The following is a 14,627-nucleotide window of genomic DNA, read 5'->3' as shown; positions in this document are numbered from 1 at the left end:
TTGTCAAAATCCCTTATTTTACTCTGAAATAATTTTAAAATAAACATCCAAAGTTTTTTCATTTTGTACTCATACTTCTCTTGACATTTTTTCCAATTTTCTTTAACTGCATCATCATTTTACCTGTTGACACTGTCTTTATGTGCAAAGACCAAATTGTCTTCACAGAAAGATTTAATGTCTTCACAGAAAGATTTATTGCCACAACGCTATATATGGTAGACTAACTAAAATGCTGGATGCCTTACCTAGGAATCAATGCCTTTGCCTCTTCAGGAGTTTCTGGACATAAATTTGCTAATGCAGCAAGCTCAAACTTATGCAGTTTCTTTTGGTTTAATAACTCACGGATAGCTTTAATTGTTGTTCTGTTCTTGAACTTAGAGAACCTTTCACAGTAACCCAGTGTTTTCATGAATCTCTGAAAAGAAAAAAAAAACTATTAAGAAAAGAAAAGAAAAAACTATATATTTTACAAGGGCTTTTCTATGTAAATGGCAGAGAAATTAAATGTCAAAACTAACAATGCTAATGCCACAGTACACCAGCAGGGCTTAATTAAACATTCATTTTATGCTGTCACATGAATAATCTCTAAGGCCAGGAAGTAGGACCCAAAAATATGGGTGAATAACATTGTACTTGGCACATGACACAAGTTGAAGCATAGAATTGAAGCATATAACTAGACACAAAGGCAGCATATACAGATCACATAACATGGATGATTGTAGTCTGGACTCTTCCAACCAGACTTATCCTTAAAACTTATTACTGCTCATATAGTTATGGTATCACAACTGTAACCAGTTCCATACTAAAAGAAATATTTCTGGCATGAAGCTACTGCACAAACTAAAACACCTAATTATGCAGAATTAACATGGTAACCTCTGACCTTGAAACATTCCTGAGACATGAACCTGTCTGTAAGGTGCCTTGAAAGATGTAACTGCCACTATAAAAGATTATCAAAGTACCTAAGGGTGATGTCCTTTAAAAGATGTTATGAATTGGCAGTAAGAAATTTCCAGCACACACTGGCCAGAGAACAATCCTTGGAGTCTCCTATGGATGATGGGACTCCCTGCATATGGCACTGTAATTATTAACTTGAAGATCCTTCAGACTGTTCATATAACTCCATTATAAACCCAGCTTACCTCAAGCCCTGACCAATGATTAGGTCAAGTTCATCAAGCAGGCTAACACCATAAGTACACCAATATACCACCAATAAAATAAACCATGTTTAGCTACCTTTGTACAGACAGAGGAGTAATGAATCCCAGGAAAACTTAAAAACAAGGCTATGAAGAAAGCTCAGTGAAGGTGAATACAGTGCATATTGGAACAACTATAATAAAGAGTGAAGTAAGGGAGAAGCTAGCACACGAAAAGTGAAAAGCTTTGTTTACAGGTTAGATATAAAGGAGCATGGACAAAGAGACAAAATAAAAAAGTAGAAAATGTAGTAAGAGTAAGAACAAAAGAAAGTATAATTAACACTGAGTAAATGCACCAGTGAATGAACAGACCAGTGGCAAAAGTGCCAAGGTCTGAAGAAACCTGACTGAACATTTTGGCATAGAGTTGGTCTAGAGGATGTGATGATGGAAGATAGGACTAATGAAATAAACCAAAACAGAAAGTAGTCATACAACACTGGAATTCTAACAGGGTAAATGATCAAAGATAATAAAAATAGCATTTAAGAAGCTCCGTGAGAAGTTGATATCCTATGAGAGAAAACCTGAAGCAGAGACAGATTTTATTATAATGAGCAGTCGTGCAGACAACACCAAAGAGAAGGATTGCACTGTTATGCCAAGTCAGTCACGTCTACACACAGTACAGCAGTTATATTAGACCTGTCATGTTTAGCAAAACAAGCTGCCTAAAACTCAGTGAATTATGAGAGAAAGACAGATGATTAAAAACCTGAAAAATGAGAAATGCAGAGTTTAAGGAGCATGAAGAATCAGTCAGCATATACAGTATAGAATACATAAATATGTGTTAAAATAACTGTAAGAGGGACTCCATGGTGTGACAATTGGGAAGATTTATATGTTGATATAGAGATATAATGGTAGAATCAAGAGGAACTGTGGGCAACTGAACAAATCTGGCAGAAGACAAATAAGCAACAGAGGAGACAAGAGGCAACTGGCAATGGGTAAAGAGATAGATGTGGGATGAGTAAAATTAGTATCTCAACAGAGCAAAGGAATAGAGCAAAAGTTTGGCTGAACTAAACAGGGAATAAAAGTAAATATGTGAAACAGAGCAAAGTATATACGAGGTGCTGAGAACTGGACCAACTTTATCATAACAACAGGTTCCACTAGGGACTGAAGTTTTTCAGAACATTCACTTTTGCTGTTGTGGAATTGCAAAGTGGTCACAACTGCATACAAAACCAATTATTCTTTCAATCATATCATAAGAGAAAAATGAGTAAGTAGGAATATTAAGCCAATCATAGCAAGATTCTGGTTTTCCCAGCCAATCACTGACGAGTAAGCATTTTCTGCTTTGAAATCTCATTGTTTACAACCATTCTCATCCTCAGTTAAACAACTGCAGCAAGCTTGTAAACACTGCCTAAGCTTAGTGCCACATCCAACAACAGTGTTACAGTTTCAGAGTAGGACCTGCTGCATTCCTGTGGTGAATGTTAAACATACTGTTGCTTGTCAAGGGTATGATTCCTTTTGTTTAATAATACCATAAAACATTGATAGAGAGGTATATTTTTTTTCTATTTTTGTAGTTTATGAAAATAATTTCCTTCAAGCACAGGAAAAATACACATTTCAGTACAGTATACAGTAATTTCAACTTTTGGAGTTATAACAACACTGGTTACAAAAAACTCAGTCAACAGTGTGATACGGAAATTTTATGATTCACAAAAACATTATACATAACAGAATTAAATGCAACTCATGCTTTGACATCTTTAGAATTTAAATATTTATCAAAACTTACCTTTATCAATAATCTACTATACTTGCTACAATCTCAGGAGCTTTGCATACAGCGCTATAAAACCATTTCCAGCCCTTGGAATATTTTGCAAAATTCACTGAAACATCTTCAGTCTTTAAGCTTTCAAAGGAAAAAACCCCATTACAATAATCTTTTATACTTTTGGAGTTATAACAACAATTAATATACAAACTAAGTCAACAATCTGACACGGAAATGTCATGATTCATACAAAAATACATAACAAATTGCATGAAAATCACGCTATGACAGCTTTAGATCTTTAATATTTATTAGAAAATTACCTTTAAAAATAACATGTTATACTTCTGGACTTGTTACAACACTTGTTACAATCTTAGGTGGTCTGCATACAGACCATCTAAGACTGTAACAATGTGGCGGAATTCAAACCCACAAACAAAACAACAAACAACACTCACCCTGATCTTCGGTTGCTGGAGATGGATAAAGGTCCACAGTCGCAATCACAACCGCAAACAACCACAAACACAAGGAAAAAAAAAAAAAAAAAACGGAACACACACACAAATAAACAGCACACAACACAGAAGACCAAACAACTCCAGACAGAAAAGCATATCGACAAAAACTGTCCCACACAAGAACCACTGACCGCACTAGCTCTGACTAAAGACTCAAAAAGACTGCCTTTCAAAACCGAAAAATCCTCACACACATTCCACAGACAGACAGCGCCGTAAACAAACTAACGACCTCATCCCTCTTCCAACAACCGAAGCACTCACTTACGACAATTACACACTCTCTCTCTCTCTCTCTCTCTCTCAAAACGTTGGGAAATGCTAAATAAAAACAAATTTATTCATCCCTCTATATTTCTCCCCCCTTTTAGCATTTCCCAACCAACACCTTTCACACCTCTTTCAAATCGCCTTACGCAACACCCACGGATGCTCACTAGCAGGTCCTCTAGATCGCGTTCGCGGCACGCAATCATTCTCTCAGAATCACTCTCTCTTCTAGCAACATTCAAACTCACATCATCTCCTCCATTCTCTCTCAGATTCACGCTATCTTCTTCACTATTACCACTCTCAATTTCATCCACAATCTCATCTATACCCTCTAACTCGTTCCCAAATACCTCCCCAATTCTTCAACTAACCCATCCCATTCGCTCATTGACCTTTCCAATTCTTGCAACGATTCATTCATGCTTTCAATCACTCGTCTATCACTGCTACGCTCTCTTACTCTTACACTTTCGCTCACCTCCAACTGCTCACCAACCCCTACACGTTCAGTCAACTCAGTTATATCAAACCCGCATATGCTATACGTTCTATCCATACCATCCCATTCATCCGTATTACACGCTTTATCACTCATTTCCACTTTGGCACTCACACCCCTATCACACAACTTACGACCATTCAGTTTACTTACGTTCTTCCCTTTCTTACGTTTTTACCATACTCTATCAAAACAAATTGCTGATCCTCCATACACAAGCTCTCATGCATACTTGGTTCACCCACATTCGATTTCAACCATTTATACACCCCATTCTCTCTCACATATTCCGGTACATCCTTCCATCTACGCAACTGGTTGTGATGCGCTCGCATTTCTCTCACACTACCATCTACACATACTTCCCCTACAACATAACTAAGCCCACTGGGACCAACTTCCAACACCTCATACGGACCCTCAAATTTTTCACGCACTTTATTTACATTCAACCGCCCTTTCTCGATTACTTCTTTCAACACTTTCTCACCCACCTTGTAACTTTCAAACCTTTCATGCGCCTTCTTCCATACCTCCCTATCATTCTCAGATAGACCCAATCTCGGTCTCACTATCTTTTCAAAATTTAACACATATTTACACGGAGACATACCAATACCCTTATGCACAGTGGCGTTGTATACCCACAACGCTCGCCCAACGTTTACATCCCAATCATTATCACATTCACTCATCATACGTAATATCTCTGTCAACGTTCTCACCGTTCGTTCCGCCAATCCATTCGCACTGGGCATATACGGCGTAGAGTACACATGTTCTATGCCCCAATCACGCAACATTTGCTCAAACTCCCATCCAACAAATTCAGGCCCATTGTCACTCAACATTCGCGTCGGCTTGCACACACACATTGGCAACATCACTTGACCCACCATTCTCGCCACAGTCTCACTCTTTTTGTTCGAATCGCTACTGCATATGCAAACTTACTCAAATGATCTACCATTACAACCATTCCCACATGTCCTCTAGCAGTCACAGGCAACGACACACAATCAATCACAACCATCTCAAATAACTCTTTCATCTGCAATCGCAACACAGGTGGATTCGCATGCACACTTTGATACTTACCCTTCTGACAGTCCGCACACGTAATCGCTACATCCGCACAAATTTTACTCAATCCAGGCACATACAATCTCTCTCTCATACATTCCCATAATTTATTTTTCCCCAGATGCCCAAACCTATTATGCACCAATAAACACATACCCACGGCTGCGTCTTCCCGAAAATACTGGCACATACACTTCCCCATCCCATATTCCTTCCTGATGCAAAAATAAACTATACCTTTACATACAACAAATCTCTTAGCACTTCGCTTATACACTTCTAACTCAGACGGCCAACTTCCTACTCTTACACCCCTAACACACACTCTCTTAACATATTTATTTTCATGCACTGATTTTGCATCTGCTTAATTTCCTCTTCACTTAACAAATCATTTTCACTCCTTGCAATATCTACCATACCTACAAAACCAGTTTTAGACACATCCCCTCCTTTAACCTTCGTTATTTCCCTGCCGCCCTTTCCTAAAATTCCTCCTGACATCCACACTTATATCATGCATTCTCATAAAATCAATTCCTAATAAAAAACATGTTGGCATATCATTCTCATCCATGACTACAAAATTATGTATTATTTCAAATCCCCTAACTGAATTTTTAGTTGTACCTCCTCCCATACTAACACACTCCCTTGTCCCAAACCATGTATCCTTACACTCGTTGATTTTCTTTTTATATCCCAATCGCACCTTTCCAATTCACTAACTACTGTACTACTCACTAACGACACTTGTGCTCCCGTGTCTACCAAACTACAATATTTATTCTGATCCACCACTACATTTGTTACTAATTTACCTTTAAAACTTCATGCATACACGCTCTCACGGCTACATTCACCTGCTTAGCTTCCTCACAACCATCCTCATCGCATTCATCTTCAACGATATCCTCAACCCTACCCCGTATTCCCTCATTTTCCCCACAATCACCTTTCTTAACCAGCCAGCTACAAGTATCCTTTCCACAGTGAACATTTAAAATCACATTCATACCATTTTCATCCACCCTTCCTTTATACTCCACCGGCCTATTCCATCCAAAGAACAATCGTACTGTAATTTTAAACATTTCAGCCACTACCAACAAGACTTTCACTAACTTTTCCTCCTCATCTAATTCCCTTCCTTCCTTCCTCACGCACTCCCTCCTTCCGGCATCTCATTCATCACCTTTTCACGTAACTCGTTCATGCTCGCAGGTACTCAGTCAATCAACCCATTTGTTTCCAAATTACTCAACCCCCAAACAGACATTCCCACACTCGATTCTCCCCTACATACTGTTGCTTTACCACAAATCCTACAGGTACTTGGTCCGGGTCCCAGTCGCTCTAACCCTATCATCTCGTTCAGTCCACATACGCGACATAGCATCCGCAACAATATTCTGTCTACCTTGTACATACTCTACCTTAAAACTAAACTCATTCAAATCCTCTATCGTTCTCACCATAATTCTAGCATTCACACTCTCCTTTTTAACCATATATACTAGCGGTCGATGGTCCGTCCAGTATCACAAAATCTACCCCATATAAAAAAATACTTTCAACGCTTTCACACAAAACCTTATTGCAGCCAATTCCTTTTCAATCACCGAATATTTCAACTCTGCCTTTCCAAACGCCTTGCTCACATAAGCAATTACTCTCAATTGTTCTCCCCATTCGCCTTCTGCATTTGTACCAAGCATCCTCCCATACTATATTTACTTGCATCCGTATACAGTTCTAGTTTATTCGCATTCTCACTATAGTCCGGGAAAGCCAACGTCACGTCTCTTGCAGCCTCCTCTTTCAATCTCTCGAACGCAACTCGATCATTTGCTCATCCCATTTCAATCTTACACAATTTCTCTTCCCGTCCATTCAGTAAGTGGTTTCCCGATCCCTGAACAATCCTTTATAAAACTTCCTTCCAAACTCAATTAAACCCAAAAATCCTTTCAACTCACGCACGGTCCGGGGACGTGGAAATTCCCTTACCTTATTCACGAACTTATCACTCTTCCTTACACCTCTTCCACTCACCATATGCCCTAGGAATTCCACCTCCCCAGCCAACCAAGCACACTTTTCAAGTTTTACTTTTATTCCTACTTCTTCCAACCTTTCTAACACTCGTTCAAGCAGTTCCATATTCTCTTCTACAGTCTCACTGCAATCAAAAGATCATCTATAAAAACAGTTACCTTCTTGCGATCAAACCCAGCCAGAACCACATTCATTGCCCTTTGGAAGGCAGCAGGCGCATTAGCCAGTCCGAAACTTAATCTCCGGAACTGGTAGTGGCAGGAACTACTAGAAAAGGCCGTAATATGCCTGCTCCCTTCCTCCAGAGGCATCTGGTAATAGCCCTTACCAAATCTAATTTTGTAAACACTTTCATTCCATTCATCTTGTACACACAATCAGACACCACATTCATCGGGAATCGCTCTTTCACAGTTACTTCATTCACCTTCCGATAATCCACACACATTCGCAAACTTCCATCTGGCTTACGTGCCGGTACAATGGGGCTATTCCAGGCGCTCGTGCTCCTTTCAATCACTCCCACCCTCTCAAGCTCCTCACACTGCTCCTCTATCTCACGATTGATAGACGGAGAAAAATGTCGGGGACGCTGATATATGGGGGTGTCGTCTTCAGAACTATTTTAAATTCCGGAAGCTTGATCCCCAAAATCCTCGTCACCACGACTCAATGCCCCCCATGCCTATCCCACAACATTCTCCTCAATCGTTCTCTTACGTTATCACTTACATTTTCATCTACCTTTACTCTTTCTTTCAACTCCTCATACGTCCAATCATTAGCTCCTTTCAAATCACCTGTCATCACCTGCCGTACCTTCACGTACCTCTCATCATCCATATTCACCAACGTTCGTAATATTCCCACGCAATCTCCCTCACATATTCCTCGGACTCGCTTCTTCCTGACACTCGGCAATGACGTTATATATACCCTCGGATCTCCCATGTTCAAAACCCCATCATATGCACACACATTTGCCCTGACTAATTTATTTATGTCTATTCTCTCAACCACATACTCACACCTATCATTGTTGGCTATCCCGAGGCTATCCGGCCATGCCACTTTCACACTCACAACTTCTCCAATCTCATGTGGCACTTTTACCCTCTCTGTCGCAATTACAGGCACTCTCTTCCACAATTTTTTCTCAACCATACCATCCTTCCCCAAATACAAATCCCCAAGCACATCCCCTTTCATACGTAATTCAATTACATTCATACTAGGACGGACCACCATCCCGCATTTTTTCAAAAACTCACATCCCAATAAAATATCATATTTATCATTCAATACTTTCAATCACACAAAAATCACTTTCATCCATCACTACACCCCCAATTTCTAACCGTTCACACACTCTTCCAACCACTGCTACCCCTAAATTTCCAATCCCTCTTACTTCCCCCTGACAGTTCCTAATCTCACACGTATTCCTCAATTTCTCACATCCATTCTTAAATATGACATTCATACTACACCCGGTATCTACTAAGGCAATCAATCTTACTCCCTTACAACACACTTGCACACTCATGCACTCGTCAGTCTTTCCAGCAAAACCTCCCTCATGCAACAACCCCTCACGTACATGCATCACACGCACCGCTTGCATCCTGGAGGATCCACCCATTTGAACCCCTTCACACTCAGTTTCCCGAATTTGCTGTCACAGTCACCCTCTTTCGTCTACATACACTTGATACATGCCCTTCCATTCCACATTCGTCACACTTCGCTCTCGGTTCTGAACACATTCTCGCATAATGCCCATTCTTACCACAGTTACCACATATTACATTCACTCGGGTACCCCTACAACCATTAGCAACATGACCCACCTGTCCGCACCTGTAGCATTTAACCCCCCTATCTTTCGTACACTCCCTTACCAAATGTCCCGGTTGCCCACACCCGAAACACGCTCCTAAAGCCCACCTACACTCATTCTTTGTATGTCCTTCCTTTCCACATCTAAAACACTTCGCTCGACTTCCACTCACCGACCTTCCCCTTTGTACACTACTATCCCTAACCCGTCCAACACGTTGTTCCCTTACAAACCCATCATTCATCCTCACTGGCACCTCTACATTACTTGCTCTTACACTCCTATCTATTACACTATCGGCCATTCTCATTGGGCCCCTCAACACTGCATCCCTAAAGCTTCCAAACTCTGGTACTCTCTCATCTACCCCAGCCCTTACACTTACACTTCTGCTCTCTTTTATAACCCTGTCAAGCTCATAATCTTCTACAATTTCCAAAATTTCTCCCCAAGTCAACCTTTCATTCGTCCATCTTTTCTTCTCCTTCCGCTTCAAGTTCACAAATTCTCTAACTCCATCTGGCACTGTCCCTAACAACTTCCGTACTAACTCCTTACATTCATCTATCCCATCATCCCCAAACTTTTCCTTGCCAACGTCTCCAGCCTACAAGCATACAGTGACAAGGTTTCCCCAGCTTTCATTCTTGCCTCATCAAATTCATTCTTCCTCTTATACTTAACACTTTCGCTTTCATACGCCTCGCTTGCTCAACTAGTCTAGCTTTCACCTTGTCATACTCAACATCCCCCACACTCATAATAACCCTATACATATCAAGTAAAACCCAGTCAAATACTCTCCTAATTCTCGTGCCCACACTCTCTTACTTTCCCCATACTTATCCTGACAAAACCTTTCATACTCCCTAAAGAAATCATGCACATCCCTACTTCCATACTCATTATACTTTTCACACCGGGGTACCTCCCTCACATACATAGCCTTTCTCACTTCTTTCTCACTTTCACTCTGTCCTTTCATACCCTCTTCCGAATACAAAGAGTCCACCTCCGCACTTACATTCATCTTACTCATTACACTCTTCTTCCCCCTCTTTTTATCCACTTTTATCCACTCACCTCCATCCACCTCACTATCACTACTGCCTTCACCCTCTCCCTTCTTTCCTGCCTTTCCCACTTCCTTACCCTTCTTACCAGTTTCCTTTCCCTTTCCCTTCTTCCCTTTTTCTTCCCCTGACTTATCCTTACTTTCCCTCTGTTCCTTCCCTTGCTTTTCATTCCCCTTTTCCTTACCCTGCCTTTCATTCCCTCGTTTCTTACTTCCTATTCCCATATCACTTTCATCACTTACGCTTCCATTCACTTCTTCCTCCTTTTCTTTCTCTCTTGCCCCTTCACACGTTCCATAGAACCTGCCTCCAACAGCCCCTTCTCCAAAAAAACACCCTTGAACATACCTTTCACCATTTCTTCCACACCTTTCATCATTCCCTCCAACTTTTTATCCATCCTCTCTTCCATTCTCTCTTCGGACTCTTTCATCTCCCCTTTCATTTCTTCTTTTGCACTTCTTAGCATTCCTCCCATCTCCTCCAACTGACTCCTCAACTCCTCATTCTCACTCCTCAGCCTCCCATTCTCCTCCTCCAGCCTGCCCTGGAGTTCCCTAACCACTCATCCTTCCTCTCTCAGTTTCTCTATCTCACTCATCCTGACCTCTTACTCTCACTCGACCCACCACAAACAATCTTAACGGCTATTTTACAACAGCCCCACGTTGGGCGCCAAATTTATGTGGCGGAATTCAAACCCACAAACAAAACAACAAACAACACTCACCCTGATCTTCGGTTGCTGGAGATGGATAAAGGCCACGCCATAACAATCACAACCGCAAACAACCACAAACACAAGGAAATACAAAAAAAACGGAACACACACACAAATAAACAGCACACCAACAAGAAGACCAACAACTCCGAGAAAAGCATACGACAAAAACTGTCCCACACAAGAACCACTGACCGGCACTAGCTCTGACTAAAGACTCAAAAAAAGACTGCCTTCAAAACCGAAAAATCCTCACACACATTCCACAGACAGACAGACAGCGCCGTAAACAAACTAACGACCTCATCCCTCTTCCAACAACCGAAGCACTCACTTACGACAATTACACACCCTCTCTCTCTCTCTCTCTCTCACAAAACGTTGGGAAATGCTAAATAAAAACAAATTTATTCATCCCTCTATAACAAGAGCACTGTAATATACTGTACTTCCAGTTATTATAACACCATTTCCAACCATATGACCATATGAATTTTTTGCGAATTTCACTGAAACATCTTCAACCCTTAGGCTTTCATTAAAAAAACCCATTCCAATATCTTTTAAAGTAAACCACCTGTATCAGCATTCTCACGATTCGTGGACTCACCGATTCGCGGATTTCTCTATGGAACATATATACACATTATTCGCGGAAAATTCGCCAGTTCACAGTATTTTTCACTGAGAAATATTCACTAATTACTATACAGTATTTTTATATCATTTTCATGACTAAGTGCACTTTTTTTTTTTTTATAAAACTATCAAAATACTCAGGTACCCAGGTAGTGCTCGAGTTACGATAATTAGCCTTATGATAATTCGATTTTCTGGTGGGGCAAGCAATTAATACCGATTTGACAATATTTAGAAAATATTTTTAAATTCCACATGGGCACAGGCAGCAGCGTACAATCAGGCAGCGAGAGAGACCAAATTACAATACACTAACTTCTTTTCCTCCATCTCTTTATCCCATCTTCTAGTTAAAAAAGTAAAAGATAATGATAAAAGTACTTTTAAACGTTATACTCTTGCATAAATGCGTACAACCATAAACAACTGAACGAGAAACTGTTGTTTTGTTTATAACCGAATCGGATACCAACAGCTGTTTTGCTTGTATTTCAACCAACGTACGGTAGTAAACAATTGCCATAATTATATTACAAATAATGTTAAGTAGAATAGGACTAATAAATTTTGACATTACAGTACACCCTTATTCGCTATGGATAAAAGATCAGCAAGGAAATATACTGCTAAATTTAAGCTGCAAGTTGTAGCTGAAGCTGAGAAAACAATGTTCAAGCTGCTAATGACTATAAATTATCATGCATCGGCAACATGGATGAACTGTAAATAAAATTGGAGAGAAAGTATTCTAATCAAAACTACAGGGAATGAAAAGATAAAAGATAAAAGATAAACACGTAAAGCTAGCATTATGATGAAATCAAGGGAAAATGGCGAACAGAATCTGGATTTTTTAACACAAAACAAACATGGCCCCAAACAGCCAACGTCATCTATTAACGAAAAAAAAGGCTAAATTAATTTCACAACGAGATGTATTTAAGTTGCATTTCAACTTAAAAACATTTCATATAACAAAAAATAACCTTGCCCCATATAAATAATCTAGAGATTCATTTACACTAACTTGAAGCAAGAAAAGCGCTCTGAACTGAGTTAAATACAGCAAAATAAACTTCCCGTGTAATCGATTTCCAAACCAAAACATTGATTGCTATGATCACAATTATAATACAAAAGCAATATAAAAATATATACAATATTATTGTATACAGTGAAGTAAAGCAAAACATTTTAAAAGATCCATGGAAAAGAAGCACATTCGTTATGTTGATGTTTGTATAATACGACATTAATATGTGAATATAGAGTGCAGTACATTATAATGAAGGCTAGGCTACTGAATATATATATATACAATATACCATAGTGTAAGCTAAGCTAATTCTTGTTTGTTATTCAAGTTCTCTTTGTACTGAATTATCCTAAGTCAATCTGCATGAACCTCCAAAATTAGCTGATATTAATAATTACTATACCATACAGTAATACTTCGATCTTACATGATTCGAGTTGCGCGAATTCACACACACGAACTTTTCACTGGAACCTAACTAATGGGCATACGCGATTTTTTCACAGACACACGAAATTCTCGAGAAACCCTGCAGAAGTGGGTGTTTAATTTTTTAATTAATTTACAAGTTTTCATGCTTATATGTGTAAAATCTGTATGAAAAATGCATTTCATTCTTTTATGTGTAAAATCTGTATGAAATATGCATTTCATGCTTCTATGTGTAAAATCTGTATGAAAAATGCATTTGATGTTTTAATGTGCAAAATCTCTATGAAAAATGCATTTCATGCTTTCATGTGTAAAATCTCTATGAAAAACGCATTTCATGCTTTCATGTGTACAATCTGTATCGAAAATGTATTATTTTTATTTATGTACATACATAAATATGATACAAAGGTAATTTCAGCACATTCACTTAGTGTACTTTTACAGGATGTGATACCCATTTGCAAAGTTACTGCACTTTTCAAAGATGATACCCCTGCAGAAAATGCTTGTTTAATGTTTGAAGTACATTTATAAGTTTTCATGCTTTTCACTGTAAAATCGATATGGAAAATTTATATTTATATTTCTGTACATAAATATCATACAAGTATTATGTCCATTTGCAAAGTCTTTGTCACAAGGACTTTACATGACCTTGAGATGAGGTTTTTCAGTTGCACTCATTTGATAAAATGAATTCTTTAATGTAATATCAGAGATGTAACTAAGAGTTGTATAAGTGTCATTCTTTGAAAATTACTCTGTTCACCTCGGAGAAAAGTGCTGGTGCAATCTGTATGTGCATGTAATTACAGCACGTTCAGTTGGTGTACTTTTACAAGGTGTGATACCCTGCATTTTCAAAGATGATACCCTGTAGAAAGTGTATATAATTTTTAAGTTTTCATGTTTTTAGATGTAAAATCAGAATGGAAAATTTGTATTTATATATTTGCGCATAAACACGATACAAAAGCAGTACAGTTACTTTATTACAGTATCTCTCTCTCTCTCTCTCTCTCTCTCTCTCTCTCTCTCAGTTAGCGCTCAAACATACTTTTACAACTTATTATTCTCTGTACATCATTACCTGTACAGTATATAATTTTAAATTGACTGAATTTTACCTCTACTGTACTACCTTCTACGAACATTATGTACATGTTTTCGATGTTTTATGGAATTGTACTTTTGTTGACTGTGACGTTTTGCCTAGTGACGCAAGAAAACGGCTTTTACTCTAAGTGACAAAGAAAACGGCATCCCATGAATTAGGGTAACATTAGTATCGTATGCACCTACTGTAAATGCGCTATTATGAAACTGTGCAGTACTCAATTTTTATGTCAACCATTTACTGTATTCCTTTTTAAGGGTAATAAGCTATATTTTAAATAAAATTACACTAACTTTAGTTCATTTAAAAGTTAGCTTAATACTTTGGGAGCATGATTAGGGTCATATTTA

General features: G+C 38.8%; 1 protein-coding gene across 2 annotated transcripts in view; it reads right to left on the bottom strand.

Annotated features, from left to right (window-relative positions):
- Nucleotides 1-14,627, bottom strand: part of LOC136837763 (DNA-directed RNA polymerase II subunit RPB4-like) — a 260,105-nt gene that overhangs the window by 31,133 nt on the left and 214,345 nt on the right. Inside the window, exon 3 of one of the 2 annotated variants that reach the window (XM_067102681.1) lies at nt 249-421. In XM_067102681.1, the coding sequence (XP_066958782.1) occupies nt 249-421 (173 nt within the window). Of the gene's footprint in view, nt 1-248; nt 422-14,627 lie in introns of those variants that run through there. The other variant, XR_010852759.1, reaches the window with a different exon arrangement.

The sequence above is a fragment of the Macrobrachium rosenbergii genome, chromosome 59 (genome assembly GCF_040412425.1).
Source record: "Macrobrachium rosenbergii isolate ZJJX-2024 chromosome 59, ASM4041242v1, whole genome shotgun sequence".
In the NCBI taxonomy this organism is placed as follows: domain Eukaryota; kingdom Metazoa; phylum Arthropoda; class Malacostraca; order Decapoda; family Palaemonidae; genus Macrobrachium; species Macrobrachium rosenbergii.
Note: the sequence above shows the minus strand (reverse complement) of the source record. Positions and strands in the feature narration are given on the sequence as shown.